The 27,206-nt window shown below is 44.7% G+C and overlaps 3 protein-coding genes across 4 annotated transcripts; 1 reads left to right on the forward strand and 2 right to left on the reverse strand.

The window, feature by feature from the left end:
• Positions 1–102: 102 nt before the first annotated feature.
• Positions 103–2,768, reverse strand: gstt2 (glutathione S-transferase theta 2). 2 transcript variants are annotated; one of them, XM_040123176.1, is made up of 5 exons: positions 2,518–2,768; positions 1,831–1,918; positions 1,179–1,329; positions 649–825; positions 103–545 (listed from the first exon to the last, which is right to left on the reverse strand). In XM_040123176.1, the coding sequence occupies exons 1-5, from the start codon at positions 2,639–2,641 to the stop codon at positions 399–401; spliced, it is 687 nt and encodes a 228-aa protein (XP_039979110.1). In that variant the 5' UTR covers positions 2,642–2,768; the 3' UTR covers positions 103–398. The 2 variants fall into 2 exon arrangements, with proteins under 2 accessions (XP_039979110.1, XP_039979111.1); XM_040123177.1 differs by having other exon boundaries at positions 1,831–1,981; positions 2,518–2,625.
• A 4,801-nt stretch (positions 2,769–7,569) lies between these two features.
• On the forward strand, positions 7,570–18,780 carry LOC120787495 (WD repeat-containing protein 5-like). Its single transcript, XM_040123175.1, has 13 exons — positions 7,570–8,311; positions 9,724–9,832; positions 10,559–10,632; positions 10,724–10,813; positions 11,758–11,847; positions 11,950–12,033; positions 14,783–14,838; positions 14,959–15,005; positions 15,165–15,285; positions 16,520–16,560; positions 16,638–16,744; positions 16,979–17,066; positions 17,286–18,780. The coding sequence occupies exons 1-13, from the start codon at positions 8,237–8,239 to the stop codon at positions 17,384–17,386; spliced, it is 1,083 nt and encodes a 360-aa protein (XP_039979109.1). The 5' UTR covers positions 7,570–8,236; the 3' UTR covers positions 17,387–18,780.
• A 1,380-nt stretch (positions 18,781–20,160) lies between these two features.
• Positions 20,161–27,200, reverse strand: LOC120787489 (inactive phospholipid phosphatase 7-like). Its single transcript, XM_040123165.1, has 4 exons — positions 27,039–27,200; positions 24,572–24,870; positions 23,762–23,943; positions 20,161–21,419 (listed from the first exon to the last, which is right to left on the reverse strand). The coding sequence occupies exons 1-4, from the start codon at positions 27,152–27,154 to the stop codon at positions 21,213–21,215; spliced, it is 804 nt and encodes a 267-aa protein (XP_039979099.1). The 5' UTR covers positions 27,155–27,200; the 3' UTR covers positions 20,161–21,212.
• Between the last annotated feature and the right edge of the window lie 6 nt (positions 27,201–27,206).

Below are 27,206 nucleotides of genomic sequence, written 5' to 3' on the forward strand. Positions count from 1 at the left end.
GATAGAAAAAAACGGTAAAACCACTAATCAATCAGATCAATAAAACTGATTTCAAACAGGAGTTTCATTGTTCGTATTAAAGTTCAGGGTGATTGAAAGGACTTCAGGCATCACTTCAGTTTAATAAAACAGACGTAACTCCACAGGACCACGGGGACCAGCAACACCCAACACATGTAAGTCTGACGCAATCACACACCTGTCATCATCTTCATCATCATGCTCATCATCATCTTCCTCAGTGTTGTCATATGAGAACCTCCGGCCATGATGATGATGATGATGATGATGATGATGATGAGGACGAAGGGCTCCTCCCTCGGTCTGGCTGCTGGCTGCCGGCTCTTGTCCCCGCCCCTCCGTGTGACATCACTCCTGCGGGCAGTCATGTGATGATGTCACAGCTTGGCTTTGCGGCGGTCTCTCAGGGCGTACAGGACGGCGTGAGCTTGGTCGAAGGCGTCGCCGACGGCTGACTGAACTCTGCTCTTCCACCTCTGCAGCTGAGGACGGTCCCGCAGGACGTCCCTGCCTCCTCCCACAGGCTGCGGAGACACAGGGATCCACGGGTCAGCAACAGTAACTAAGGGAGGCGGGGCCTAGTCAGCAGTCAGCCGATCGATATCTAAACTAATCAGAACCTCTGACCTGCATGAGCTCACAGACGGCTAACAGGTCGGCCACAGTGATGTCATCACCACAGAGGAACGGCTGTCTGCGAAGAAACATGGACTCCAGTTTGTCCAGCGTGTCCTCGAGCTGAGAGAGAGCACGAATCAAACGCGCCTCATCCACCTGAGAGGCGGACAGAGCCGGGAGGAGCACCTGGCACGGGCGGAGACAAGCGTGGGATCAGGGATGAGCGTCCGACTTGAATCCGATCACTTCAACACTAATCAATCTGATTGTGTATTGATAACATAGTTACTGAGTGTGTGCTGTGGAACATCTATCTTTGTGAGGACCAGTCTGACTTTTGGACAGTGAAGGGACATTTAGTCTGGTCCTCACGTCTTCAAGGGGACGTTTGATGACAAAGCCGGGACATGGTGCTGGAATCTACATTCTTCTGTCACATCAAACAGATCTGGTATCTGGATGTGTTCAGGGCTGGAGAATGGGACACGTCAGTGTGTGTGTGTGTGTGTGTGTGTGTGTGTGTGTGTGTGTGTGTGTACCTCCAGCATAAAGACTTTAGCAGCGTGTGGTCGTGTGTTGCTGTGATGCCAGGCTGTGTATTCGTCCACTCTGGCCCGCATCTGTGGTTGCCTTGGATACCAGTGCTCTGGGACGTCATAGTTGGTGGCCAGGTACTTCAGGATGGCATCACTGCAACACACACACACACACACACACACACACACACACACACACACACACACACACACACAGGAGTGATAAACAACACTAGAAAAACAATCCTTTATTGTCCAAGAATGTTCAAACACACACGGGAGATTTGACCTCTGCATTTGACCCACTGTGAGCACACACACACCCGCAGCAGCGAGCCCTGAGGGGGAAGGTGCCTTGCTCACAGGCACTTCAGCTGTGGATGCTGAGGGAGGGGAAAGCGCTGTTCGTGCACTCCCCCCGCCCACAGTTCTTTCTTCCCGCCGGAGAATCGAACCAGGTGATAAAACATTTTTAAAACCAGAATGGAAACTCCTCTGGCGTAGAACACAGATTTACAAAAATAAGACTCAGCATTATTATTATTAAAAATTCATTCTTAAATAAGTGTGGCTAGCTCACGAGTTTGTTCTGGTGGACACAGAATCTGCCAGAACTGGAATCCACAACCAGCTGAAGCCGTGTGTGGTTTTTTACCTCTCTGTGAGGACGAAGCCGTTATCCACCATGACGGGAACCTTCTGCATTGGGTTCAACTTGGTGAAGTCTGAAGTCTTGTTCTCTCCTGCACAGTTTACAAAGAGGCTCAAACCAAACTCCATTCAGAAATCATGCGTTTTAGTGCTCCCTAACCACACACACACACACACACGAAAGGTTTAAGACATTTTGATCATCTCCGGGTGCAGCGCTTCGACAACATGTTATTTCATTTGAGGTCCAGCTTTGACTGCTGGCTTCGGAAACGTCCGAGGAGCCGCGTGAAAACCGATGCAGCCAAAAAAAAGACATTTCTACCTCAATGCGACGTTGTTTGAAAGTTCATTTACTTGCCGAATGTATCAGAAGCCGCTGTCAACCTGTATTACATCGTCAGATATGGTCCAGCGAGCATATAGTTGGACATTTAAAACGTTAGCGTTGAACTGTCGGGTATTTCAATGGAGTTTCGTTACACCGCGACAGGCGCTCTGATCTGGGTCAAAGTCCTCGGGGGCAGAGGTCACGACGAACGACACTACTGAGCAGAAGAACTCCGGGATTTAAACCGCTGACTGCCCGCTAACTGACCACAGGACCGACCGGTCGGTCGGTGGGTCCGTTAGTCAACGGACTAGTTTAGACTAGACAGGTAGTTAGCCCAGTAGCCGGTTAGCTACTGACCTTTCCTCAGAGCCACGGTGCGGACTCTGTGCGGGATTTTAGCGCAGCCCAGCAGGATGAGCACCGCCCGGCAGGGCTGCGACAGGAGGTCCAAATACACGTCCACCGGCCGGCCCGTTGCCATGGAGACCGAGCTGGTTTCTAACGGTAAACCGCAAACGACCGGACGGTTCAATACCACGGAGGCTTTCTGGGTCTGCGAGTCCGCGGGGTGTCAGTGTACCAGCCGCTCCGGCGCGCCCCCTGCTGGCCGCCCCCGGGCCAGGCAGCAAAGTACGATCCGGTGCATCGGGGTCATATCGGTATAAAATCTACAGCCATGTACCGGAGCGAAATCACGAATAAAAGACGTACACGAACATACAACAGATCGGTATTTATAAAACGAATGTGTGTTAGTGTACACATGTTATATGAGTGTAGTATAACGGCTACACGTAAATAATATGTACGTAAAAATGAAAAATTAAACCAATACCGGCAACTGCAGGTGTATTTTTATTTCTTACGAAAAAGAGTTGAATAAATTACCATAAAAGTCGGAAAATCACCGGTGCCAACTAACATTTCACATTTTTAAAACATATGTCCAAAGGTTCAATAAACAAATCTATTCGATAGTTATTTCAGGTGTTACAGGCCGAGATTTGCTCAATTCTCTCGATAAAAATACATCTGTGAAAAATCCGTGCGTACGCTAAAAAAAAACCCAACTTCATTGATGAATGACTCTGCGACGCTTCTCAAACTGTTACTAACAACGTTTCCTCCTGAATCAGACGAAACTTTTCCCAGTAAACTCGGAGTTAACGTCAACACGACCTGTCATTCAAGTATTTAAGGTTCAAACATTAACTTTAAAACCGGATGAGAGAAAACTCAATGACCGGATGTCGCATTTTTATTAAAAGACACAAAAATCTCAGAGACCATCAGTTGCAGGAAGTTGTCTCCTCACCTGCCAAAATAAAAGAGAAATAAGATCCAGCCAGTTGGTAAACACAGTCTGCAGAAAGAAACACACATCAACAGTAAGACTAACATCCTGAGAGCCGGAAGGTCACCAGAGTCCATTCAAAAAATGAACAGTTTTATGTCGCAGTTTTATGTTTTATGATGCGCAGACATCTGCTAAAACTCTAGTTCCTCATTGGATCTCTGACGTGTTTTACTCGGTTCGTCAGTAGACTGATCCTGTGTCACACCACCTGCTTCAGCCAGTGATAATGCAGAGTCAACTACCAATTAAGCCCATGTCCAATCACAGAAGAACATCAATTAAGCTAATCCAATGAAGTGTTACTGATAGTTTTCTACCTGAGTCTTACTGCAGGATTTCTCTCTTTATTTCTCACAGGTGTTGGATTCATCTTCTTTCATGGACTGAGACTCCGACAGCTCAGCCACTGTGAGTTAAGTATTGAGGACTTTTCCTTGGAATAGTACTTTTACTGTAAAGGGTCCGAGTACTTCCTCCAGCGCCTGTTGTGTCTGTTGATTCCTGCAGAGTCTGAGGAAACAGACTAAACGTGTCATTAAGATAAAGATCAAGATGATCGTAGCCGTGTCAATAAAATCCAAACGAGACCCCTGCTTATATTTACAAGAGAAAAGTAAAAACTGTCCATCTCGCATAAATGCAGCTGTGAATGTTCAGATAACGCGCAGCTTCACTCTCACAACTTTATGCTTGACCACAGCAGGATAATGCAGACACCTGAACGGAGAACTGGGTCTCGCCGGCGAACCGGCAGCCGGGAGGACGTCCCAGTAAGTGTCTGGTTCGTTAAATCTGAGATTCTTCTATCTGAATGACACCATGACCAACGGGTGATGACGTAGAGATTTTGACATTCATATCGGGTTGATGCGACTTAACTCTGAGAAAAAAACCCCGTCAGGCTTCATTAGTAGAAACATCAGTGTGAAGCTGAACGCTCACACGCGAAGTTTCGCTGTAGAATGAGTGGGCGCTGATGAGGCAGAAGGGCTGTATACAGTGGTTTGTGGGGGTCCTGGGTAAACCCAGACCTGAGACCTCCCTCGGGTCTTCACCGCTTCCTTTCTTGGACTGAGAACGTTGGTATTAAGGAGGTTTTGATCGTCATGGATACCGTTATTCGCTGGGCTTTTGATCCGTCTTAGCAGCTCTAGCGATGTTAACGTGAGTCGTGACGAGATCCGACCTGAGTAAAAGTGGAAAAACGTTTCTCCGCGTGAACCTTTGTCAGCGTCAGTTTCAGCTGTGACCTGGTTGGTTAACAACATGTAAACACAGACCGGAGTCATGTGGTGCAGAAAACCCCGAGTGGAGTCTGCAGCACAGTCAGAGTGTGATGTTAGTGTTCAGCGTGTGTGTGTGTGTGTGTGTGTGTGTGTGTGTGTCATCATGTCGCCCTCTCAGCTGCTCCTCTGCTGTCTCACTGCTCTGTCTCTCACCTGTCTGCAAGGTAAGACGTTCAAACAAACTGTCTCACCGCCTGCTTCTGTTGTCATGTCTGTGTGGTGTGAATCCCCCGGTTTAGTCTGTAAAACGTCAGAGATATGAGCCGATTGTGATCAGAAGTTACTCTTCGAATAGTCTTCGGTCTGTAACGAATCAACCGATCGACTCAGTGTTTATCTGGTTTTTAGTTGCTTCCATTGATTCCTGTCAAAAATCACTGCATGGATGTGATGTGATTGATTTTCATGTGTCGAACGCTCAAAGAAGTTCTGTCTAATAGACCTGATCGATAAGTGTATTGATGACAGTGTGTGTTCAGCTGTTTGTAAGGACGGACTCTGCGGTCCGACTCTGACCCTGTTATTTCCTGGTGTTTGTGACCTGAAGCTGTCCTCGGTCTAAATGTTAATGTGATTCATTGTTAGCATAAACTGCTAACGTAGCGGCAGAGCGCTGACCTCTGACCTTTACAGACTGGTCTGATGCTAAAGGTTCGGTCTGCTTCAAGAGAACTAGTTTATATGTCCCGTGGTCCAACCACGTTTATGTACTTTTCATCCAGTGAATATTTCTCTATATTCATATAGTTCATACACGTATGTTCACGAGGGAGTTATTGTAAAACCACACAGGTCAAAGGTCGACGTTAGCTTACCACCGACATCACTGTATTCAGCAGCCAATAGTTAAGGAGGAGGACTCGGGGGACTCAGACGCTGTGTGTTGCTTTGCCAGTCTCTTAACGTGAACCAGGCTGGTGCCACAGTCAGACAGCGAGTGGTGGGGAGGGGGCTGGGGGTGGGTGGGTCCAGTCCAGTTGGAGGAACTTAGATCGGCCAACGCAGCGTCTCACCGGATGACGTCACGTTGTGTCGCAGAAAAGTCTGCACCTGGAACTTTTGTGTCGTTTCGGATGAGTCCCCCCTCGATGGGCTGGGGCCAGATTCAGACCAACGGCAGTCGGGACCGACGCCGCGTCGTGCAGCTGACACGCAGATAACTGCGATCGGCCTCAGAGGCGCTGTGGTAAAACACTGAAACAACAACTTCTCCGTTTCCAAACTCAGCGCAGCACCGTGTCTGTTGGCCGATGGAGCAAAGTGGCGTCTGAGCTGATCCACCGGAGCTGCTGGAGACCACGAGACAGAGACACAGGATTTAATACGTCCAACATTCGGAGACGAAAGGAAACGTAATGTGACCGAGCCTGTGTGTGTGTGTGTGTGTGTGTGTGTGTGTGGGCGTGTCTCCAGTGTTTTGGTTGTAATGTAGGTGGTGGGCGGGGCCAAGGGCGGGGCTACGTGGAGCTGGGCTGCAGCAAACCAGAAGTCCTCAACTGCAGTGGAACAGAGAGAGGATTCAAACTGCGATCCTGCATCACAACATACAGTCGTTAGTATCATCATCACCGCCTTCCTCATCACCACCTTCATCATCACCATCATCATCCTCATCACCCCCCCTCTTTGTGTATCTGTAGAGTCTCTGGACCTGGTCTTGTCTCGGGGGTGTGCGACGTCTCGTCACTGTCAGCAGGCTGAACTTCCTGGAGTCTCAGTCGCCTGCTGCGATTGGTCACTGTGTAATGGCGGGAGGCGGTGGGCGGCATCAGTGACAGCTGTCGTCATCAGCTTCATCACCAGCTGCTCGTTTTGTCTGCGGGGACACTGGGACCCGATCCTAGACCACACGGACTGAGGTCGAACACTGAGCCTGGCCGACGCTGGATTTATGAAGCAGATACAGTGATTGACATTGGGCAGAACAGCTGTTCTCCAGTTACGTCTGACCATCTCTCTCTCTGCATCGTTTGAGTCATCGCTTTCTTTTTATTTATAAAGTCCTTGTGGACTAACTCCCCTCGCTAGTCTGTGTCACAGATCTGCTGTCTGGGCAGACGGAGACGGGAAAGAAAACGTTCATGTTTTCTGCTGCAGACACTAAGACTGAAATTAAATGAAAGAAGTTTGTATCTGAGACTCTGTGATAAATGATTCTTTTACGCACTGTGTGTTTTTAGCTCGTTTTAGCTTCTTTATATTGACGGTTGTTTTGTAACTTTCTCTTTTCGTAGCTTTTGAAGCCTTCATACAGTGTCAGCTGGTGTTCAGTGTTTTATTTGTGGGTCTAATGTCGTGTCGTCTTGTCTGAAGCTCGTGTTTATCAGGTGTAATGTTTTCCACGCTCACCTTCTTAGATTAGCGTGTTAGCATGCTACCATCAGCTAATTAGCAGTTGCCATGAAATCCTCACGTTGGTTCATGTTGTGAGATTTTTGATGAAGGTCCGTGACAGAAGCTTTTTGTTGTTGATGTCGACAGCTGGAGTTAAACTTGATGTTTTTCCTCCTCAAGAAGAGAAACAGGAACGTCATTTACAGTTATTGTTACAGAATGTCACTGATAAAAAGATAAAACTGGCCTCATGTTATACACCATCTTTATTCTCTCTGTAGACGGTATATATTTGTACATATTTATATTTATTTTTACTAAAAACTATGTTTTTGCCAGTTAAAAATGAGATAATAGGTTTTATTTTAAAAAATTCAGATCCAGATTCGAGGGTGCTTTATTGGCATGAAACAAACCAGGTTGCAATAAAAATACAATAAAATGAAATCAAATTAAATTAAAAATAAAATCTAACCGGATGCACAATAGAAAAAAATCCGAAGCGACATTCTATGACGTCAGCGATGACACCAGTGATGATGTCATAGAAACCAGTTGTGGTTTGTTCCGTTTTCTTGAGAACCACTCATCCGAAAAACTTCAGATTCTCGAAGTGGGTCGGATGAGACAGAAAGAGAATGTCCTCCGTTTACATTTAGATTTACATTCAATTCATTTCCTCAATAAAACAACCGAAGCGTAAAGTGAAACCAAGATCTACTTTTCTTTTATTTACGTGTGTATTTTGAACTTCCTCACTCGCCGTATAACTTTTTCTCACGCTTGCGTAGTAGCAGCTACGTGCTTGCCACATTCTGGCTCTGTGGCTAGCTGAAGCTAAAAGGCTAACCTGCCTTTGCTTCTGTAACGGTTCGTTCCGGTCCAGCACCGATTCTTTATCTGACCCCGTCCAGACGTGGATCTAGACACGGTTCAGGTTGCTAACACGGTACCGGTTCTGACCCGGGATCTGCACTGACTGCAGAGGCTACAGTTAGCTCGCCGTTAGCATCTTGAGCCAGGTTAGCTTTAGCTTCGCTGCAGCAAAATCAAAACAAACTAAAGCTGACGGCGGCTGGCAGCCTGGTAGCCGAACAACATGGCGACAGAGGAGAAGAAACCAGAAGCAGAAAACATCAAACAACCTTCAGCGTCCTCAGGGTCCGGCAGCAAGGTGAGTCCGGCGGACTGGCGGAGATGCTGACATCGGGACCGCGGCTCCGGGTTTTCCTCCGGAACCAGACCGATGAGTGTTTCTGTTTAGCTGCTGTAAGGCTGTTGTAAACCTGTTGTATGTTGTGTTGTGTCACAGTGATGACATTGTAATGTTTACCGACGCGTTATCACAGGGTTTAATGTTGGAGAGCTGAGAGAAGAACACAACTTTCGTAAATGTGAAACTGAGCAGTCTTTAGCTTTTCTGAGTGAATCTAGTCCAGATTCTTCAAGTCTAGGTAGTGGTTTTGGGTCTAGCCCCGGACTGATGCGGTCTGGATGGAAAAAAAACAACTGTGAAATCTGTCTTATGCGTGTTTCATAAATAGAACAAAGGTGTGCGAGCTCTGACTTGTGTTAAAGCCACGTTAGTGCAGGTTTTATAAGTTTTACTGAAGTCTGATCATGTGGATCTGAGGCCTGTACTATGAAGCAGGATCAGTGGCTACCGAGGTCACTTCAGGTCTAACCCCGGGTTCTCAGGGTTACCACGGTGATTCACTTCTTACCGGGGTACATCGCCAGGGTAACTTATGCTGCACACCTGACCTGCTCTGTAGCAGGTTAACTTAAGAGGATCAGATCAAAACCTGTCAACGGCCCGAATACTGACCAATCAGTTCACTGGAAAGCGAGAATCTTAATTTCCTACGGGATCCCGACATGGACAAGAGAGTTTTCAATAGAGGGACAAACAATAAAGATCAATAGAGCGATCAGTCGTATAGTCTGACGTTACTTTAACTCTTCTCTTTATCTGCATCACATTTTCAAAGTAGTTTGTTCATCATCAGACAAAAGAGCAAAACTACTCGTAGGAAACTTAATAATTCTTGTAATTATTTCCTGTACATACTTAGCCTGACTTTAATAATTTGAAATTATTTTGAGCGTTCCTTTTCTGTTCTCATTATGTGAACACATTCTTTATATTCCACCTTGTTGATTATCACTTTATATCCAAATTTACCTGGAGGTGTCAACATTTCTTCTCATATCTGATTAAGTGCTTGTTGCTTGTAACGAACAAGTCAGCCTCTTTCACATGAACGCGCTCGTTTGCTGGACTGGAAAACCCAGATTTAACTGAGCCAGTTGATAACCCGCTTCGTGATCCAGGTGATCCAGGTGATCCAGGCTTCATAGTACAGGCCTCTGGGTTGACGATCCTTCAGGAATTAGTCCAGTGATGCACAAGAACCAAAGTGTTGATTTGCTGCTGAGCTCAGTAACAATAACAAGATATCAGGTAAAAAGTCAGTGGAAACTGTGTGTGTGTGTGTGTGTGTGTGTGTGTGTGTTTGTGCGTGTGTGTTTGTGCGTGTGTGTGTGTGCGCGCGCGTGCGTGGGTGGGTGTGGGTGTGTTTCCAGTCTAACCCCGCAAAACCAAACTACACAGTGAAGTTCACGTTGGCCGGACACACGAAGGCTGTTTCCTCCGTCAAGTTCAGCCCCAACGGAGAGTGGCTTGCCAGCTCCTGTAAGACAGACACACGCTACACAATAACACACACACATGAAGTAGAACACACACATTGCTCCAGCCGGTCCTGTCTGTCAGTAGAAACCGGTGAAGTTTGTAATTTAACAGAGATTGATCATTGAAACAGCGCGTCTGACGCCGTACAACAACATCGACTCTGTTTCCACAGAAAAAGAAAGAAAAAAACAAGTGGATAATTCATGTTGAGAAGTTTAAAGCCTGAAGTGCTGATGATGACTCCGCAGCTCAAAACCGTAAAAACAGAACAAAATATGGTGAATGGAAAACAGACGAGCAGCAACACATTTACCTCAGGGTTCAGTCACTACACCTGAACCAGCTGGGTACATCTGGGAGGGAAAGGTTAGAGCAGACTGGTTGTACTGGGCAGGTTCGAGGAGAACCAGCCCCCCCCCCCCGTGTCTTTTTACATCCCTGCTGATCATTTCCAAAGAGCACAGTCCTTCAGAGTCAGTTAGTTAGTTATGTTTGGTGCGTTCAGGGACAGTCCAACATCTGAAAACTGAAACGTCTCTGTCCGGTGTGAACAAACTTCGCTGCTGCTTCTGCTGACAGGACAGAGGAGGCGTCTGTCACGTCGTCTCATGTTAACGTGACAGACGCCTCCGTGAACACATCCCGTCATCGCGTCACACTGAGCATCCACGAGTTAAACGGTCCACGCCGTGATGGTGCAGTAACCATGGTAACGTCTCTGTGTAGCTGCTGATAAGCTGATAAAGATCTGGGGAGCGTACGACGGGAAGTTTGAGAAATCCATCGTCGGACACAAACTGGTGAGACGCCCTAGTCCTGATCCTGGTCTGAACCCAGTCTGGATTTAGACTGGTTCTGGTTCTGGTTCTGATCCTGGTTCTGTGTGTGTAGGGGATCTCTGATGTCTCCTGGTCCTCAGACTCCAACCTGCTGGTCTCTGCCTCAGACGATAAAACGCTCAAGATCTGGGACAACAACTCTGTAAGACACACACACACACACACACTGAGCTCTCTGATTGGTGTGTTTACATCGTTTTAAACAGCTGGTAGGCCGGTTCATACTTGTGCGTAGGATCGACGCAGAGCCCACACTCTAGTACCTTTGTGGCACATTGCTCCCACACAGAACATTTTTATTTACATGTAGACGTAGGCAGAGGCAGAAATGTAACAGACACACCAAACTCAGTTAAACAGTGAACGTTTCCAAGTGTCTGTGGTCAAGTGATTGGTCACAATCCGAGGTACGTGGCTACTGGAGAGTCCTGGGAGGCTACGCATTAACAGGGTTACACGTGAAGTACGCAGGTTGGGTTCATTAAAATGTTAATTAAACAGCTACTACGGCAGTGAACTGAATTACTGACATCTGAAGGGAAAACTCCTGAACCTTGTGCACATGTTGCGTCTCTGTGAGGATACAAATCAAACTTTCAGTTAGTTTGTGCAGACAAAGTAAAAAAATTGTGCTCAAACCTTTTTCGGGAAATTACATAATGAAATTTTAAGCATAGGTCTGTAATGTCAGCTCCACATTAAGGCCCTAGCGACCCCAGAGTGGTGGCTTTTGCTCTGTACATCGTTTGTGCACAAAAAAACCCAAACATCGTTGTTTCATTATATCTCAAGTTATCACCGCTTATTAATCTCACTTATGATGCTCATAACCTGAGAGTTAATTAAACAAAAATGTTTGTTTTGCTGCACAAACGTGACAAATTAATGAATCACCACTCTGGGGTCATTTGGACGTCAATGGGGAGCTGAGTCTTTGCTTGAAAATGTCATTTTAATTCCTTTTACAGTGCGAGCACAGATTTTTATTTTGCCTCCAAAAACGAATCAGAATGGTTTTCTTAGCATCCTGATAACATGCGGCCTGTCTCTCTCTCTCTCTCTCTCTCTGTCTGTCTGTCTCTTCAGGGGAAGTGTCTGAAGACTCTGAAAGGTCACAGTAACTACGTCTTCTGCTGTAACTTCAACCCTCAGTCTAACCTGGTGGTGTCTGGATCGGTACACGGCTTCACCGCTTTCTACTCTCTCGCACACACTGAGTTTATATTAACTCCTGTTCGTATGTGAAACCTGTTTCTCTGTTCCTGTCTGTGTTTGTAGTTTGATGAGAGTGTTCGTATCTGGGACGTGAAAACGGGAAAATGTCTGAAGACACTGCCGGCTCACTCTGACCCCGTCTCTGCTGTAAGTCCCGACCTCTGACCTTTGACCCCACCGCTGTAGCGCTACGTTCACTTGTGTGATTGGTGGTAGACATGAGGAGAAGAGATTCCTGTATTGATGAGCTGAGAGCGCTCACGTGATCACACCACAGTTGTGTGAGTTCAAATTCTGTGGATTGACAATATTTACATGGCCTGCGCGGCCGAGTACCTGTTCGATGTGCAGCTCCTGAAAAGTCTTTCAAAGCTCTGAAGTCAGTTTGCTCCGTATTAAATTTCAGTAACTAAAGTGTGAATTCTTGTCTCTTGCCTGCTGTTGGCAGTAGTTCATTTTAGTTATAAGATGTTTTTGTTTGTGATTTTTAATAAAAACTGTTGGTCCAGACCTCAGACCTTTTGTAAAAGTCATACAGTTGCAATCAGAAATATTCAACTCCCCCAAAGATTTTAAGGATTTATCAATTAAAGTTTTCTCAAAGAGCAAGATTCTGCTTCGGATGACTTCTTTTTAAGTTGAGTGATACATGAAATCCACACAAAAAATGCTTGATGGAGTATTTGTGTGAAACAGTATATTTTGTTAAGATAGCCATGTCACAATTATTCAACCCCTATATAATATTGTTGTTTTCAAAGCTGTCTGACAATTTTTGTGGCCTAAAGTGGAGTTGAAACATAATTAAGCATTTGGGAACTCTATAATGATCCTTCGTTTGCTTCAGCCGGGATGCATATATATATAAACCCCACCCATGAAGGTATTCAAGGTGAGTTGCAATCATGGGAAAGACAAAGGAGCTTCCACACAAACTGAGAGAGGAGATTATTTCATCACACCTGAAGGGCCTTGGGTATAAAAAGATTTCCAAAAAATGTAATACTCCAAGAGACACCATTGGGAGCATTATAAGGAAGTTTAAAACTTATAGTAGAGCTGCAAACCTGCCAGGCTGTAGAGGAAAGCCCAACATTTCATCAAGGGCCCTTAGCGACTTAGAACAACTAAGAGAAACCCCCGTGTGACCGGAAGACACCTACAGGATGACCTGATGAAGGCTGGTACAAGTGCTTCAGTGGCAACTATAAGACGTGCACTGAATAAAAAAGAACTTCATGGCCGGACTCCAAGACGCACTCCGCTCTTGAACACAAGGAACATCAAAAGTCGACTAGAATATGCCAGGAGGAATTTGGATAAGACTACAGAGGTTTGGGAGACAGTTCTACAGACTGATGAAACCAAACTGGACTTGTGTGGACATATGGACCAGCGGTATGTCTGGCGTGCGAAAGGCCAGGCTTATGACCAGAAGAATACCATCCCCATGGTCAAGCATGGAGGTGGGTCATCGATGATGTGGGGCTGTTTTTCTGCAGCAGGAACTGGCAATCTCGATCGTGTACCTGGTACCATGGATTCCCAGAAACACCGGGCCATTTTAAAGAGGAACGTGATGCCTTCTGTTGACAGGTTAAACCTTGGTGATCACTGGACTTTCCAGCAAGACAATGATCCCAAGCCCACCTCCAAGTCAACCAAAGCTTGGTTGAGAAAAAGATCCTGGAACGTCCTGGAGTGGCCTTCTCAGTCACCAGATTTAAATCCGATTGAAGATCTTTATCGGCAGCACGGAAGCCATCAAGCATCACTGAGCTAGAGGCTTTAGCACGTGAAGAATGGGCAAAGATTCCGATCGAGAAGCTTGTCAGCACTTACCGAGGTTTGTTAGGAGTTATAAAAGCTAAAGGACGCAACACAAAGGACTGACGCTGCGGGTTGAATAATACTGCACATGCACATGTTAAAAGACTTACATTTTTCATTTGAACTTCAAAGTTAAGTCAACTTCTGTTGTCAAAATAACTCAAATATGTATCAATAAATATTTTTTGTTGTTAAATGAGGTTTTTTGTCATTTATTGTCATTATCTTTCATCCACATCACTACAGTGTCTTTTGAGGTGAGGGGGTTGAATATTTCTGATTGCAACTGTATGTGGACCTCAAATTAATTAGTTATTTTTTAATGTATTAATCCATCCAACCATTTATTCATCCGTTTTCTTCTGCTTATCCAGGCCGTGTTTGATGATTTATCAATGGTATAATTAAGATTTATAGTTCAGGGCTAAAGCTAACGATTATTTTCGTTACTGACTGTTTGTTCTGTACAATAGAAAAAATAACATCCATCTCCATTTCTTAAAGTCTGAGTTGATGTCGTCAGACGTCTTATTTTGTTTGACCAAAAGTCAACAACCCAAAAATGTTCAGTGTACATTGATGTAAAACAAGGAAAAGCAACAGATTCTCACATTGGAGGAGCTCGAACCATCAAATATTTTTCATGTTTGCTTGAAAAATGACCCAAATTATTATTTGATTATCAAAATAGTTAATTCTCTGTTGATCGACAGAGCAATTAATTAACTAATTGTTTCAGCTCTAATTGTAATAAACAGCTAGGACGTACTGACGTGATATAAATGTCAACTAATTCATGCACTTGGAAAATAATTCCAGCTCCTACTGGTTTTCATTGATGCCTTTCAAACCTTGGCTGCTCTGATTGTGAAGCAGGTATTAAATTTCCTTCTGTTTGATGTTAAAACTGTCTCAAGAAGTTAACTTGGTCATATTTTGTTTCCTTGACTGCATCTTGTGAGTTTGTGACAATGGTTAAATGGGGGTAGCGAATATGTCACAACAGCACCAGGCTCTATAGGTGTCCCTGACCTTTGACCTCTGACCCTGTCTTTGTGTTTTCCAGGTTCACTTCAACAGAGATGGTTCGCTCATCGTCTCTAGTAGCTACGACGGACTCTGGTACATCACACACACACACGAAAAACGCTAAGAAACCCTATCGCACCGTGTGGAAAAACCTTGACGCTACCGAACTGCCGGTAATTATATTCTGCTTTTCGTTGGCTTATTTGTCTGCAGTCGTATCTGGGACACAGCATCAGGACAGTGTCTGAAGACTCTGATTGGTGAGTAGAACCTTTGAATATTACAGAACATCCCTTTAATGGCTCTTAAAACACAGATGACAGTAGATTTAACATGTATAGAAACACTGAATACTGGCGTGCGGTGTCCATATACTTCTGTCCTGTGGCTGTGACAGTAATCTGAGTCTCTCTCCTCAGATGACGACAATCCTCCGGTGTCTTTTGTCAAGTTTTCTCCAAACGGAAAATACATCCTGGCTGCTACTCTGGACAAGTCAGTGTCATCACTGTTAGCAGCTCTACAGATTCCACCATTTACGTGATGAGAAGTTTTTCTTTAAAGATTTCTGTTGAACATGAGTTTATATTTCATTTAATAATCTGTCTGCCTGTCACTGCTGCTCTGTGAAAACCAACTAGTGTCTTCACTGTCTCTCTTAACTGACTAAAACGAAGTCATTTTTACCTTACTTACCTTTTACTAGGGTCATTTTAACTTTGATAACACAGCTAAAATGACACAAACTAACTCTTAGCTAGCCTAATGAAAACCATAGTAACACATAGCTAGTGTCATTTTGACCATACTAACTCTTAGTTTATGTCATGTTAATGTTAACTCACTAAAACTTAGCTAGTGTTATTTCGACATTACAACTCCGAGGTAGCTTCATGTTAACCTTACTAACTCTTATCTAGGTTCATTTTAACTTTACTAATGCTTAATTTGTTTCATGTTATGTTACTAAAACTTAGCTAGTGTCATGTTAATGTTACTAACTCTTAACTAGCATCAATTTAACTTTACTAGCTCTTAGCTATCAATGTATTAACTTTGCTGGCACCAAGCTAGTTTCATTGTTAATTTACTAACAACTAGTTAGCATCATGTAGCCGTACTAACTCATAGCAAACATTTGATTAACTTAATTTCTAACTTTTAGCCTCATGTTAACCATAGTAACAGAAAGCTACTGTCAGTTTAATCGTACTAACTCTTAGTTTATGTCACGTTAACTCTCTAAAACTTAGCTAGTGTTATTTCAGCATTCCTGGCTAGCATATGTGAACCTCTCGACCGTTTGGCTAGCATCATGTTAACCTTACTCACTCTTTACTGAGGTGATTTTATCCTTACTAACTCTCAACTAGCGTCAAATTTAACGTTACTAACTCTTAGCTAGCTTCTTGTTATCTTACTAAAACTCAGTAAGGCTAAACTTGCTTTAACTAACGTTTAGTTAGCGTCACGTTAACCTTACTAACACTAAGAAAGAAGCTAGCTAAGTTTAATAAGATGTAGTTAGCCTTATGCTAACCTTACTAACAGGCCTAACCATTGTTGACCTCTAGTAAATCTCTCCAATCGACGATTCTCCCCACGCTGTGTAAATGTAAAAAAAAGTGCTCTCAGGTGTGTGTGTGTGTTAAGTGCTGTTGTTCACTAAATAAAAAAAATTTATTTTTTTTTTTTAGAAACCGGAAACAGCTGCCTGCCTGCCTGTGTGTCAGTGTGTGTGTGCTCTCTTAACTCTGTTCTTCTCTTTTTACAGCACGTTTGCAGCTGCAAGGGAAGCAAAGGAAAAGAAGCAAGGTACTGTCTGCTTACCTGTCTGTTTACCTGTCTGCCTTCCTGTCTGTGCTTACCAGTCTGTCTGTCTTCAGTGGCATAATATCCCATGTGTCTGTCTCCATGTTTTCAGTGTTTGAAGACATACACCGGTCACAAGAACGAGAAGTACTGCATCTTCGCCAACTTCTCTGTCACAGGAGGGAAGGTAGGAGTGTCTGTCAGGCAACACCCAGGGCACAGAAGTCTACCCATGATCCTCTGTAGACCTTCCTGTGAACTGACATAACAACAATAACTGACTTAGTCAACATGACGATCCTGAGAGCTCCTGTCTCAGCTGGACAGTCAGAGAACCCTGTTTAGAGAGGACATCACACTGACAGCTGGTTTAACCTTTGACCTGTGTGTGTGTGTGTGTGTGTGTGTGTGTGTGTCTCAGTGGATCGTGTCGGGCTCTGAGGACAGCATGGTTTACATCTGGAACCTTCAGACCAAAGAGATTGTTCAGAAACTACAAGGACACACAGGTATGAGCTTTAACCGCTGAGCAGGACTCTGTCTCCTAGTCCCTGACTTTTCTTTTGTCAGGGAACACATCCCTGGACACGGATCTCAGAGGAGGTCTTTGGTTTCAGATCTTGATCCTGCTCTGAGAGCTCAGTGCAGGAAACCTGTAACAGGTGTTGATAACAGGAAGTAGAAGAAGAAGTTGTAGTCCTCTCTAACCTCGGTCTGTCTCTCTGTAGACGTGGTGATCTCCACCGCCTGTCATCCAACAGAAAACATCATCGCTTCCGCTGCTCTGGAAAACGACAAAACCATCAAACTGTGGAAGAGTGACTGTTAGACTGAAGGAGACCCACAGGTCCAGAACCTGAACTGAACTGGTTTAACTGTCAGTCACACTCAGAAACACACAGGTTATTACTGTAAACCCACACAAACACACAGTCCACTCCCGATAAGTGAATCAGATTCAGTTTGATCTGGTCTTATTTGTCTGATGTGAACGCACTCACAGCCAGAACACAGTCAGACCAGATCCCAGTGTGTCCCAGGTGAAGACCAAAAACCAGCTCATAAATCTGTTCACGCTGTAAGAAAAGGACTCGAGCAAGTTAAAAGTACAGACTAAAATCACTCGATTGTTGAGTGGGGTTTAGTTGGAACCAAAATCCAGCTGGAAAGTCATGAAGGTTATGAAAAAGTTTTGTCGCACAGCGAGTGTCTCTGAGGCAGAAGAACATTTAACGGACGAGTTCCCCGTTTTTCAACTCAGACCGTAGGAAGTCTGTTTTACCAACACTTACGCTCATGTTAGTTACGTCCACGGTTCTTTAAATACAGACAACCTTTGTATCATGTTTTATTAACCACAGGAAGTCCTCAGGTAGAGGGCGGAGCCTGTGTTTAGCTCACCTGGGGAGAGGAAGAGGCTTTCATTTCTGATTTCCTGTTTGAGTAGTAAGAAGTTCCTGTTTATGAATTTTGTTGTGTTACTTTACTGTTGCTGCTGTTTCCCGTTAATTCAGAGTCAGCACTTCCTCCTTCTCTTTCACATTAAAAGCCTACCAGTAGCTAAGGGGACAGACTCATTTGCCTTCTCTGAAAGACTTTTATTGTCGTAAAGCTTTGTTTGTTTTTTTCAAGATGTAATTTATATATGCAGTTTTTATCAGTGGACATAATTATCCATCATAATTGAGAAAACTAATTAGCTAATAAATACTTTAAAAAGTCAGGTGAGAAGAAAAATGTGCATTAATTTAAAAAGATAAATCATAACCAAATTTCTGAGGCTGCACAAAACGAACCAGGGAACTGAACGACATGTGGAAAATAAGTGAAATGGCCCTTTAAACAAAACGCTTCAGTGATGTCTGGATTGAATTAACATTTAATTACCTTAATGAATAACCTTTACTTAGACCAAACAAAACGCAGTCACTGAAAAGAATATAGTTAACAAGCTCTTAGAGGAGTTTTGACCCAAGACATCAGATTGGTGTTGCCAGGATACCGTTTGATTGACCGCTGGGACACACCCACTCTTCTCTGACTCATCGGTTGCCGTAGTAACTGTGTGTTTGTGTCTGTGCTGCGTTCACTGACTTTCTGTCCCATAGGTACATTTAACAGTACAAACAAACAGCTCTTCATCATCTTCGTCATCACTACTCTCAGCCTGTTTCCTATTTCCACAAACTTCAGTCAGCTGAACGATAAAAGATGAATATTGCTTGGAAGGATTTTTTTTTTTTTTTTTTTTCCTCAGTTATTTGTAAATAAAGATTTTTGACTATGAGCTGTCTGGATGTTTCTTTGTGTGCGTGTGTGTTTGGTGAAGTTACAGGACGTTTTTTTTTCCTCTTGGTAAAATAACGTTAAATTTCTGGACAAGGATTTGATCATTTGATCATCAGTACTTTTACTCAAGTCCTGTGCTTCAGTACAGTTTTGAGGCACTTTTCATACTACTTTTTACTCGTACTCCTACACTTCAGATGGAAATATTGTACTTTTTACTGCACAACATTGATTTTAAAGCTTTAGTTAGTTCACATTATTTATACAAAATAAAAAAATAAATGTTTTATTACAGATTAATCTGCCCAGAACAATAAAGTCATTAAAATGATGAACAGATTAATGCATCAATAATAATCCTAATGATCCAATCAGAACTTCCATTTTTTTTAACTTTCATTATACGTATTTGATGCTAATACTTTTATACTTTTATTTTAGTAAAATTTTAAAAGCAGGACTTATTGTTGAAACTCTAGAAAAATGAATGTGTAACTGAGCTTCAGCGATAAAACCACGTTTCATCGGGGCCGGGACCATCGGCCCGTCGGTGTGCGGACGTCGACGGTGGGTGATGTGTCGACAGAGACAGATTAGAAATGACACACTAGTTTTGTTACAGTAGAAAATTACAGGCGACAAGTCTCCAGATTTATCCTGTATAATAGGTAAATAAAGATGTAATAAATATATATGATAGTTAATGATGAGATTTAGTGGCATTTTGGGTTTTTTTTTGGTTTTTTTACTAAAACTAAAGACATTTTGTAGAAAGCAACGATGGCAACGTAAAGCAATGTTTTTGTGATAATGTTTTTTTTTAAAACTGTTTTCTAAATGTCGTCGTGCTGCCTGCACGTTCTCATAGTTTGTCTCAGCTGTTCTTTGGCTGCTTCTTGTCCAATTCTCAGTTGATTGTGGATGACTTTGGTCAATAAATGTGTTTCTTTTTCCCTCTAAAGTCAGATGTCAGGTAATATTACTGACAGAAACAAAAAAGCAAAATCAACCTCTGAGTTTGTTCATTTGTTCACTCCCTCCAGATCAGCGTTTAGTTTTTGTTGGCTGATTAAAACTGTTCAATATTTAATCAGTTTTCCAAAGCTACTTTTAATTTGTTCGTAGTTTTAATTTGTTGTGGAAAAATGTCATCGACAAACCGTTTTCATTGATGAAATCAACTGATTCCAGCTGAGCAAACCTGATTCACGAATGAAGACAGAGATGTGGTTAAGCTCAGAAAATGCCAGTAAGTGGACCTTGAGTTGAGACTGTTTTGTTAAAGGTCAAGAATGAACTTTTTCATGCTAAAAAACATCTTTATTTCTGTCGTCATGACAACCACACCAGAGTAAAAGCCGTTGGATACCTGGTCAGAACAGGGCTGATGGGGAAAAAACCAAAACAAAACAGGAAGAACGTGTGTTTACATTCTGCACAGGAGCCATGTGACGTCAGACCGAACACTTCGTGCTCTGGTTCATTTCGCTTTTGCAGAGCTGCTCACTGGGAACCCTAAAAACTGGAAGTCTGTCCTGAGACACTTCCTGTTCAGTACCTGAGTCACAAAAATAAGCTACACACCTAGTGCGCACATTCAGAGGCGTTTTAAAATCTAAAAACCACATCAGAGAGTCTCTAGCTTTCAGAAAACAGACTAGTGTGAACAAAGTCTGCCAGGCGTCTGAATCAACCAAACGACCGTTGGAACCAGACAAGCCAGGTTCCAGACTCTCTTGACAGGTTCCTGCAGAAATCTCAATGCGCCTGGCAGGTAAAAGTACAACAGGACCAGTCCAAACCAGTCCCAAGCGGATTACAGCAGTTTATAGCAGCCTTAAAGCGTTCTAAACAAGTCCAAACAAGACGTGTCCAGTGTGCCATTAGAGGTGAAAGTCTGGCAGGAACCAGAATAAGCAGGAAAAGTCCAGACCAGTCCACACAGGACTGAAACAACATTATTTTGTCAAAATGGACCAGCAGTCTAACACCAATCCAAAGTGATCCAGACCAGTTCATACCGGTCCAATCCAGTTTAAAAAAAATTGGTGTCCAGCGTAACGTGCCATTAGAGGTGAGCGTATGGTGGACAGAGTCCAGACTGGACTAAAACAGTCTGTAGAGGTCTCACAGCCAGCCAAACCAGGTCTAAACCAGATCAATCCAGTCTAAACCAGTTTGAACCACTCTAAACCAGGTGACAGCTGTCTAAACCAGTGGAGTCCAGCACAGCATGCCAATGGACATGAGAATCTGGCAGGTAGAAGAATCCAAAAGGACTGGTCAAAACCAGTCCAAACTGGACTAGAACAGTCTGTAATAGTCTTACTCCAATCTGAACCAGTATAAACCAGTACAAACTGGTTCTAAACCAGTAGAGTCCAGCGCAGCGTGCCAATGGAGATGAGGGTCTGGCAGGTAGCAGAGTCCAGCCAAACAGACTCCACAAGAGTGAAGTGCAGGAAGCCGAGAGCAAATCCACATCCAACGTCCGACAGGTGATGTTTACCGAGCAGCACTCGGGACACGCCCACCAGGAACGCCCACAGGTAGAGCAGGATCCTCAGGGGCACCTGGAGGACAGCGAGAGTTTATTGACGCGATTCTATTGTTTCTACTGTGACAGTGGAGTCTGGAGGGAAACAGCACGTCAGGACTGGTCTTCAAATGTGGTTTAATCTATCCAGACTAACATGAAGTTATCCGGCTAAACTTATCTGACTGGTTCTGATCTAGATCGGTTCTTTGAACTCAGTCTGAGGTTTGGTTTGTTAGAAAGTAAGTGAACAGCAGGTAGTGTGTCCTCTCTAGTCACTGACGACCAGTGACCAGCATCCCTGATGGCCGTGGAAACAGGTGTGGTCAGAAATGTGCGCTGTTGCACCTGTGACCACACCCAGCAGTGACGTCACACTGTACTGGAGTACACCTGTGCATCACCGCAGCCAGGTGGGAAGCTGAATCACTGGATGGTGGTAAAGACAAGATTTACAGCTGCCGTTAAGCTGCACATTAACCCATTAAGACCGGATGCAACATATGTGCATTTTATTGGATGTCGTGACCAATGAAATGCAACGTGACTCGCTGAAACACACGTGGGGAAGGCGAAATGCACCATGGGAAAATGTATTGCGCTTGTTTTTCATCGGCCTTAGCCCACAAAAAAGTTTTTAAGCGCTTTAGACATTGGCTGACGCTCTGAGCGAGGGGAACAACGCCCAAGTACAGTACAGTGTTACGTGGATGAAAACAATGACAGCGATTTAGAAGATTCAGACCCAGACTTCAACGATCCTGCTGACCCACTAGCCAAGGCTCAACGGGTGAGAGTCAGTGTTGCCGCAAGCCGGAGATAAAGACCCACCTGATGCAACGCTGTTACAGATTCAATAAAACCTTTATTTCTCAGCCTCCGAAGCGGCTTGAAACACAAAGTAAAAACAGCTTGAGAGCTTAAACCTTTGGCTTTTATTGTAAATCATTGCCTTTGCCCTAAAAATAAAAAAATCAATAAACAAAACAAAAAAAACTGAACTGAACTTATAATGTTGAAAAATGTGACTGTTGCTTCCGGCCATATCCAGGTTCCAGGGCAAAGGCAAAGATTTGAATAAAGGTTTCAGCAAACACCGACAATTTCCGAAAAGCCTCGGGTTTTCGAAGGTCTTAATGGGTTAAAGGAGCAATTCTGAATAATGTTGAGCCCTTGCTTTGAAATAAAGGGCCAGTTCTCATCTGAGGTGTCTTGTCAACAGCTTTACAGACGTCTCTTAATGATGGAGGTCTGTGGGTGAGGTGATTTCTAGGCTTCAGGGGATTTTTTGTTGCAGTACCACGAGTGACCACTGACGGAGTGGTGGCGCAGTGTCTCATCAATTAATACATCCATGATCAGTTCGTTTATCTTCAACCTGTTTTAACTATTAGAATCAAAATCTGACGAAATCTCTCAGATTATGGTCGATTTTAAAATTCTGTTAAATTATTAAAGCCAGATCAATTACTTATTGCTATTTATTAGAACAGACTCAGGTTGAACTAAAATTAGCTGATTGTTTCAGTAGTATATTCAAGATAGAACATCTTATATATATTTTAGTGTTTAAATAACATATTCCCATCAAAATGAAATTTAAGTACTGATTTTATTGTGATGTAAAGTCTGTTTTATCATGTCTGTATACACGTATTGTACTGATGAAATTAAACCCTGCTTAAGTTCAGTAATAAATGTGAAATCATTTATCTATAATTTATCAAACTGTCTCACATTTAACTAAAAGGAATGAATGAAATGATCATTTCTGGTTCAGTTGGTCTATTACCATAAAATTTGAGTTGAATTCATGTCATTTATTTATCTGCTCTTCTTTTAAGAGGAGCTGATTTTTATTGCAGGTCATGTTTTATTATGTATATGTGATTTGAATACTACTGATTTTATACTTTCAATGTCTTAAAAATGTTTCTAATGTCTAAACTTATTGCTGAACTTCCTTTTTAATATTTTGGATACATGATGTAAAGCACTTTGAACTATGATCTAAGACTAAACTTACCACTCATTTACACATTCTCATCTAAAATCAGAATTATATACCGTAGCTACATTAATCACTGTTGGACATCTGTTCATACGGTTAGATGGCGAACTGCATTTGGTACAAAGTCAGTAGAGTTTTTATTAATCTTATATCAACATTTCTCTAAAGGAGACATTTGCATTTGACAATAATTGATGTTTGGGATTCAGTTTTTGAGGTCTTGATCCTGATCCAGATGAACGGTCAGTAAGGTGAAGTTTAGCAGGTTTGCCCTTTATTGCTCTGATAATGAACTTTAAAAGATGAGGCTGAGAACCCTGACAAACGTCAACAGCAACAATAAAGATAATAACGATAGATCCACTGACCGCCAGCACCAGGTGGTTCAGCAGGAACTTGGACACCATGACGGCTCGGCTGGCGTGGGCTGCTGGGAAAGAATACCTATCCATGGCCACGTAGTCCAAAAACCCCGGAGGGAAATCCCAGGGTCCTCTGCGTTTGACCAGCTTCTGCATCCCGGCGACCGTCATCAGATCCAGGATCAGAGCTGCACGCAGACAGAGACACCGAGTCAGTCCCGACTGTTGGCTCAGACGGTCCAGACTCGTCTTGGCTGACATTTTCTTTCCTTAACCTTTTAGTGCAGAACATGCGGGTTAGTGAGTTCTGTGCTTCGTTAGAACTGCAGAGCGCCACAGACACAGACTGTTGCGTTTATATTTCTCCATATCCCAACGTTCGAGTGCTGAGAAATTCGGCCAAAGAGACGCTCGGACTGCTGCACTGAAACTGTACCAAACCCTGACACCAGCCCCACTGACGCTGGATTCGGATTATCATTTTCTAAACTTCATCAACCATGCTAGAGATCCGTCAGACACGCTGAGGCGTTAAAACAATCGTTCAACGTAAAAAGGAGTACGGCTTTAAATTGCCTATTATTTTCAACCAACCGTCCAGACAAAGAAAAGCAGCAGATTCTAAAACCTGAGGAAGTGGAACCAGCAACATTTGGCATCGATGCGTGAAAAAGAACAATTACTGATCATTAAAATAGCTGCGGATTCATTTTCCGTCAATCCGCTCATCAATTATTGAAGACTCGTTGCCGCTCTGTACAGTCGACCCTTTCTCCTTTCAAGCCGAACGCCGGGACCCGCCTCCCGGTCTCTTACCCAGCAGCAGGTTGACGAGGACTTCCTGTCCAGCCAGCGTGTTGCTCCTCCACAGACAGATCAGGGTCCCACACAGCCAAGGTAGGGCGTGTCCACTGAAGGCCAGCAGGGTCACCATGGAGCGGAGCGGGGCCCAGGGGCCGTGGGGCCTCACGCACACGCCCAGACGCTTCGACAGGCTGATGTCGATGGCCAGCAGAGAGTTGATGGCGATGCCTCGAAACGACGGGTTCAGCTGCATACAGTCCTGCTCCGGCCGATCGGCTGCTGAACCCCCCTCTGAGGAGTCCCTGGACCCCCTGAGGGCGGAGAGACGGGAAAGTCTGAGACCAGCACCGAGATGGTCCAGCATGCGTTTGTCCCATCAGCAGCGAGGGACATAAAAAACTCCACATTGTTCTTCTGGTCTCAGGCGGACATTGAGTTCCCAGCAGGACGCTGTGTGTCCTGCTGGGAACTGATCAGGTGCTTTGTGCTTTATTTTCCCCTCCTGACAGAGGGACGGTCTCGGTCTCTTTCCCTCTCCTGTCAGTTTAGGTACAACTTCATCACTTTCATTAGCAGATGGAGTTTAGTGGCCTCACAGAAATCCCACCAACCTGAGCAGCTCTGGGAGATTTTATCCGATTGTAAAAGTTCATCCCGTTTTGTTTGTATTTCTCTCTGAATGGAGTAGAACAGAGGTGGAGGTAGAATAACATGAAAATACACAAGTAAAGTTCGATCCCTCAAAGCTGCACTTGAGTAAATAGACTTTGCTACTTTCCACCACGTGAACTGCTTGTGTGGACTTGCCTCACTTCCTGCACGTGTCCCATTAAAATGCAGCGGGGAGAGGCCGAAAGGCTTTTAATGTGAAACTCCTGTGCAGGAAGCGCTGACTTGCAATGAGAGCAGCTTAACAGAACGAGAGAAAACGGCAACACAGAAGCAAGTGGAGGTCACAGGTGCGCTGCTGAGCAGGTAGTGAACTGTGGCAGCACATGGGCCAAAAAACCAAACTGGCATCTGAAAGAGTCCGAAAGGCTCCACAGAGCCGCAGAGGCGTCGCACTGTGGATGTTATTTAATATCACACACAGTCGGCTGGTTTAAGGGACGAGTTCCCAGTTTCTCCAGTCCGTATCGACCCACCAGTCACGTCCCCCAGAGTTACTGACAAATCACTTTGTGTTTCCGTCGACAGTTTGTCCGCGTCGAGCCGCAGCAGATGAACAGAAACCTGAGGAGGGAAACAGTCAGGAACTCTGGGAGACCTCCACTTGTGTCTCATCCAGACTGATGAAGTAACCGCAGGCAACGTCTACGGTCTGTGTCCAGTCTGAACAAGAGGAACCATCGCAGAAACAGGATCACATGGTCACGTGTTCGTACGGACACGACTGGCGGCTCGATATGAAACTGGAGAAACTGGGATCTTGTCTTTACGTGTGGCATCTGCTGTTTCAGCAGTGAGCTGGTAGAGACCAGGTTCTGCTGGAACTTTGAACATTACCCGTTTACAACATCTGTATTTAACAAATAAAACTGAGCGCTCTGGGTCCCGGGTCAGCTTCAGGTCCGGCATCAGGGGCCTCGTTTACCGAATGACTGTTGCATACGCACAGAAGGGGGCCTTAAAGAGGTGTACGCCGCTTCCCGCACACCGAGTCCTTCTCACCTCAACCACGTTAACCAGGTGAACTGGTTGAAGGATCATCAGCGGCCGTAGGAATCCACGGCGACATCAAGCTGCATCAACGAACTGCAGAGCAGAGCCCCTGTTGTTTGTAATAATATCTTCTGATACCGTTCACACTTAACCAAGTACGGCTCTTCTTGTCGGGGTGAACTCGGCCGTGCCGTCGGGTGCTCAGGGCCGCTGGAGGCCCGGCGGTGGCTGCTACACGCTCGGCCTTCTCCAGCCACCTCACCTGACACCACCTGCGTTGGTCATCGGCTGCGACAATGAGAGAAACACCTACGCGCCGGACTCTGGAGCCAAACCGTGTTTGTCGTGTTTTTTAGATATTTAGTGTGATGTTTAGATTTCATCAGCTGCGTACGCGTCTACGGCCTGTAGATGCTTCACAAAGACCGAGAACCGAGCTTCGGCGTCTCCGAGCCTCCGCCGGTCGGTCCATTCTCCGACGGCGTGCAACAAGGCGTTCAAGGCGCCGCCTCCATGACGGATCGCTGTGTTTGACGGTGTCCCGTTCGTCGCGTCAGCCCTCAGGCTGCCTCCGTTCTCCGCGGGAACAACACGCACATCGCTATTCGTGAGGGATTTGCGCCGACCGTCTTTGGTGAACTGTGCCAAAGTCCGCACAACGGAAGAGTTTTGTAGGTCAGGTTCCTTTTACACCATTTTCGGCTCTGTACACTTTTAGCACGGATCCTACGCAGTGTTTTATACATGAGGTCGGAACAGACACCTGGCGGGTCCGTTCCGACTCCAAATGTCAGTGGGCGGAGCCTCTGAGTCTTACCTCAGGCCTGCGTCCTCCTGCTGAGTCTGCTGTCTGAACGCGGCTCTCCTTGGACCGCCGCCCCCCCGCCCCTCCCCCGCTCCCTGCTCCCTGCGGGGGGGCTGGTTCAGGGACATAAACTCGGGCCGGTTCAGAACGTTGTTACGGTCTCTGGCCCGGCACCGGGCC

Source organism: Xiphias gladius, unplaced genomic scaffold, assembly GCF_016859285.1.
Source record: "Xiphias gladius isolate SHS-SW01 ecotype Sanya breed wild unplaced genomic scaffold, ASM1685928v1 HiC_scaffold_1480, whole genome shotgun sequence".
In the NCBI taxonomy this organism is placed as follows: Eukaryota; Metazoa; Chordata; class Actinopteri; order Istiophoriformes; family Xiphiidae; genus Xiphias; species Xiphias gladius.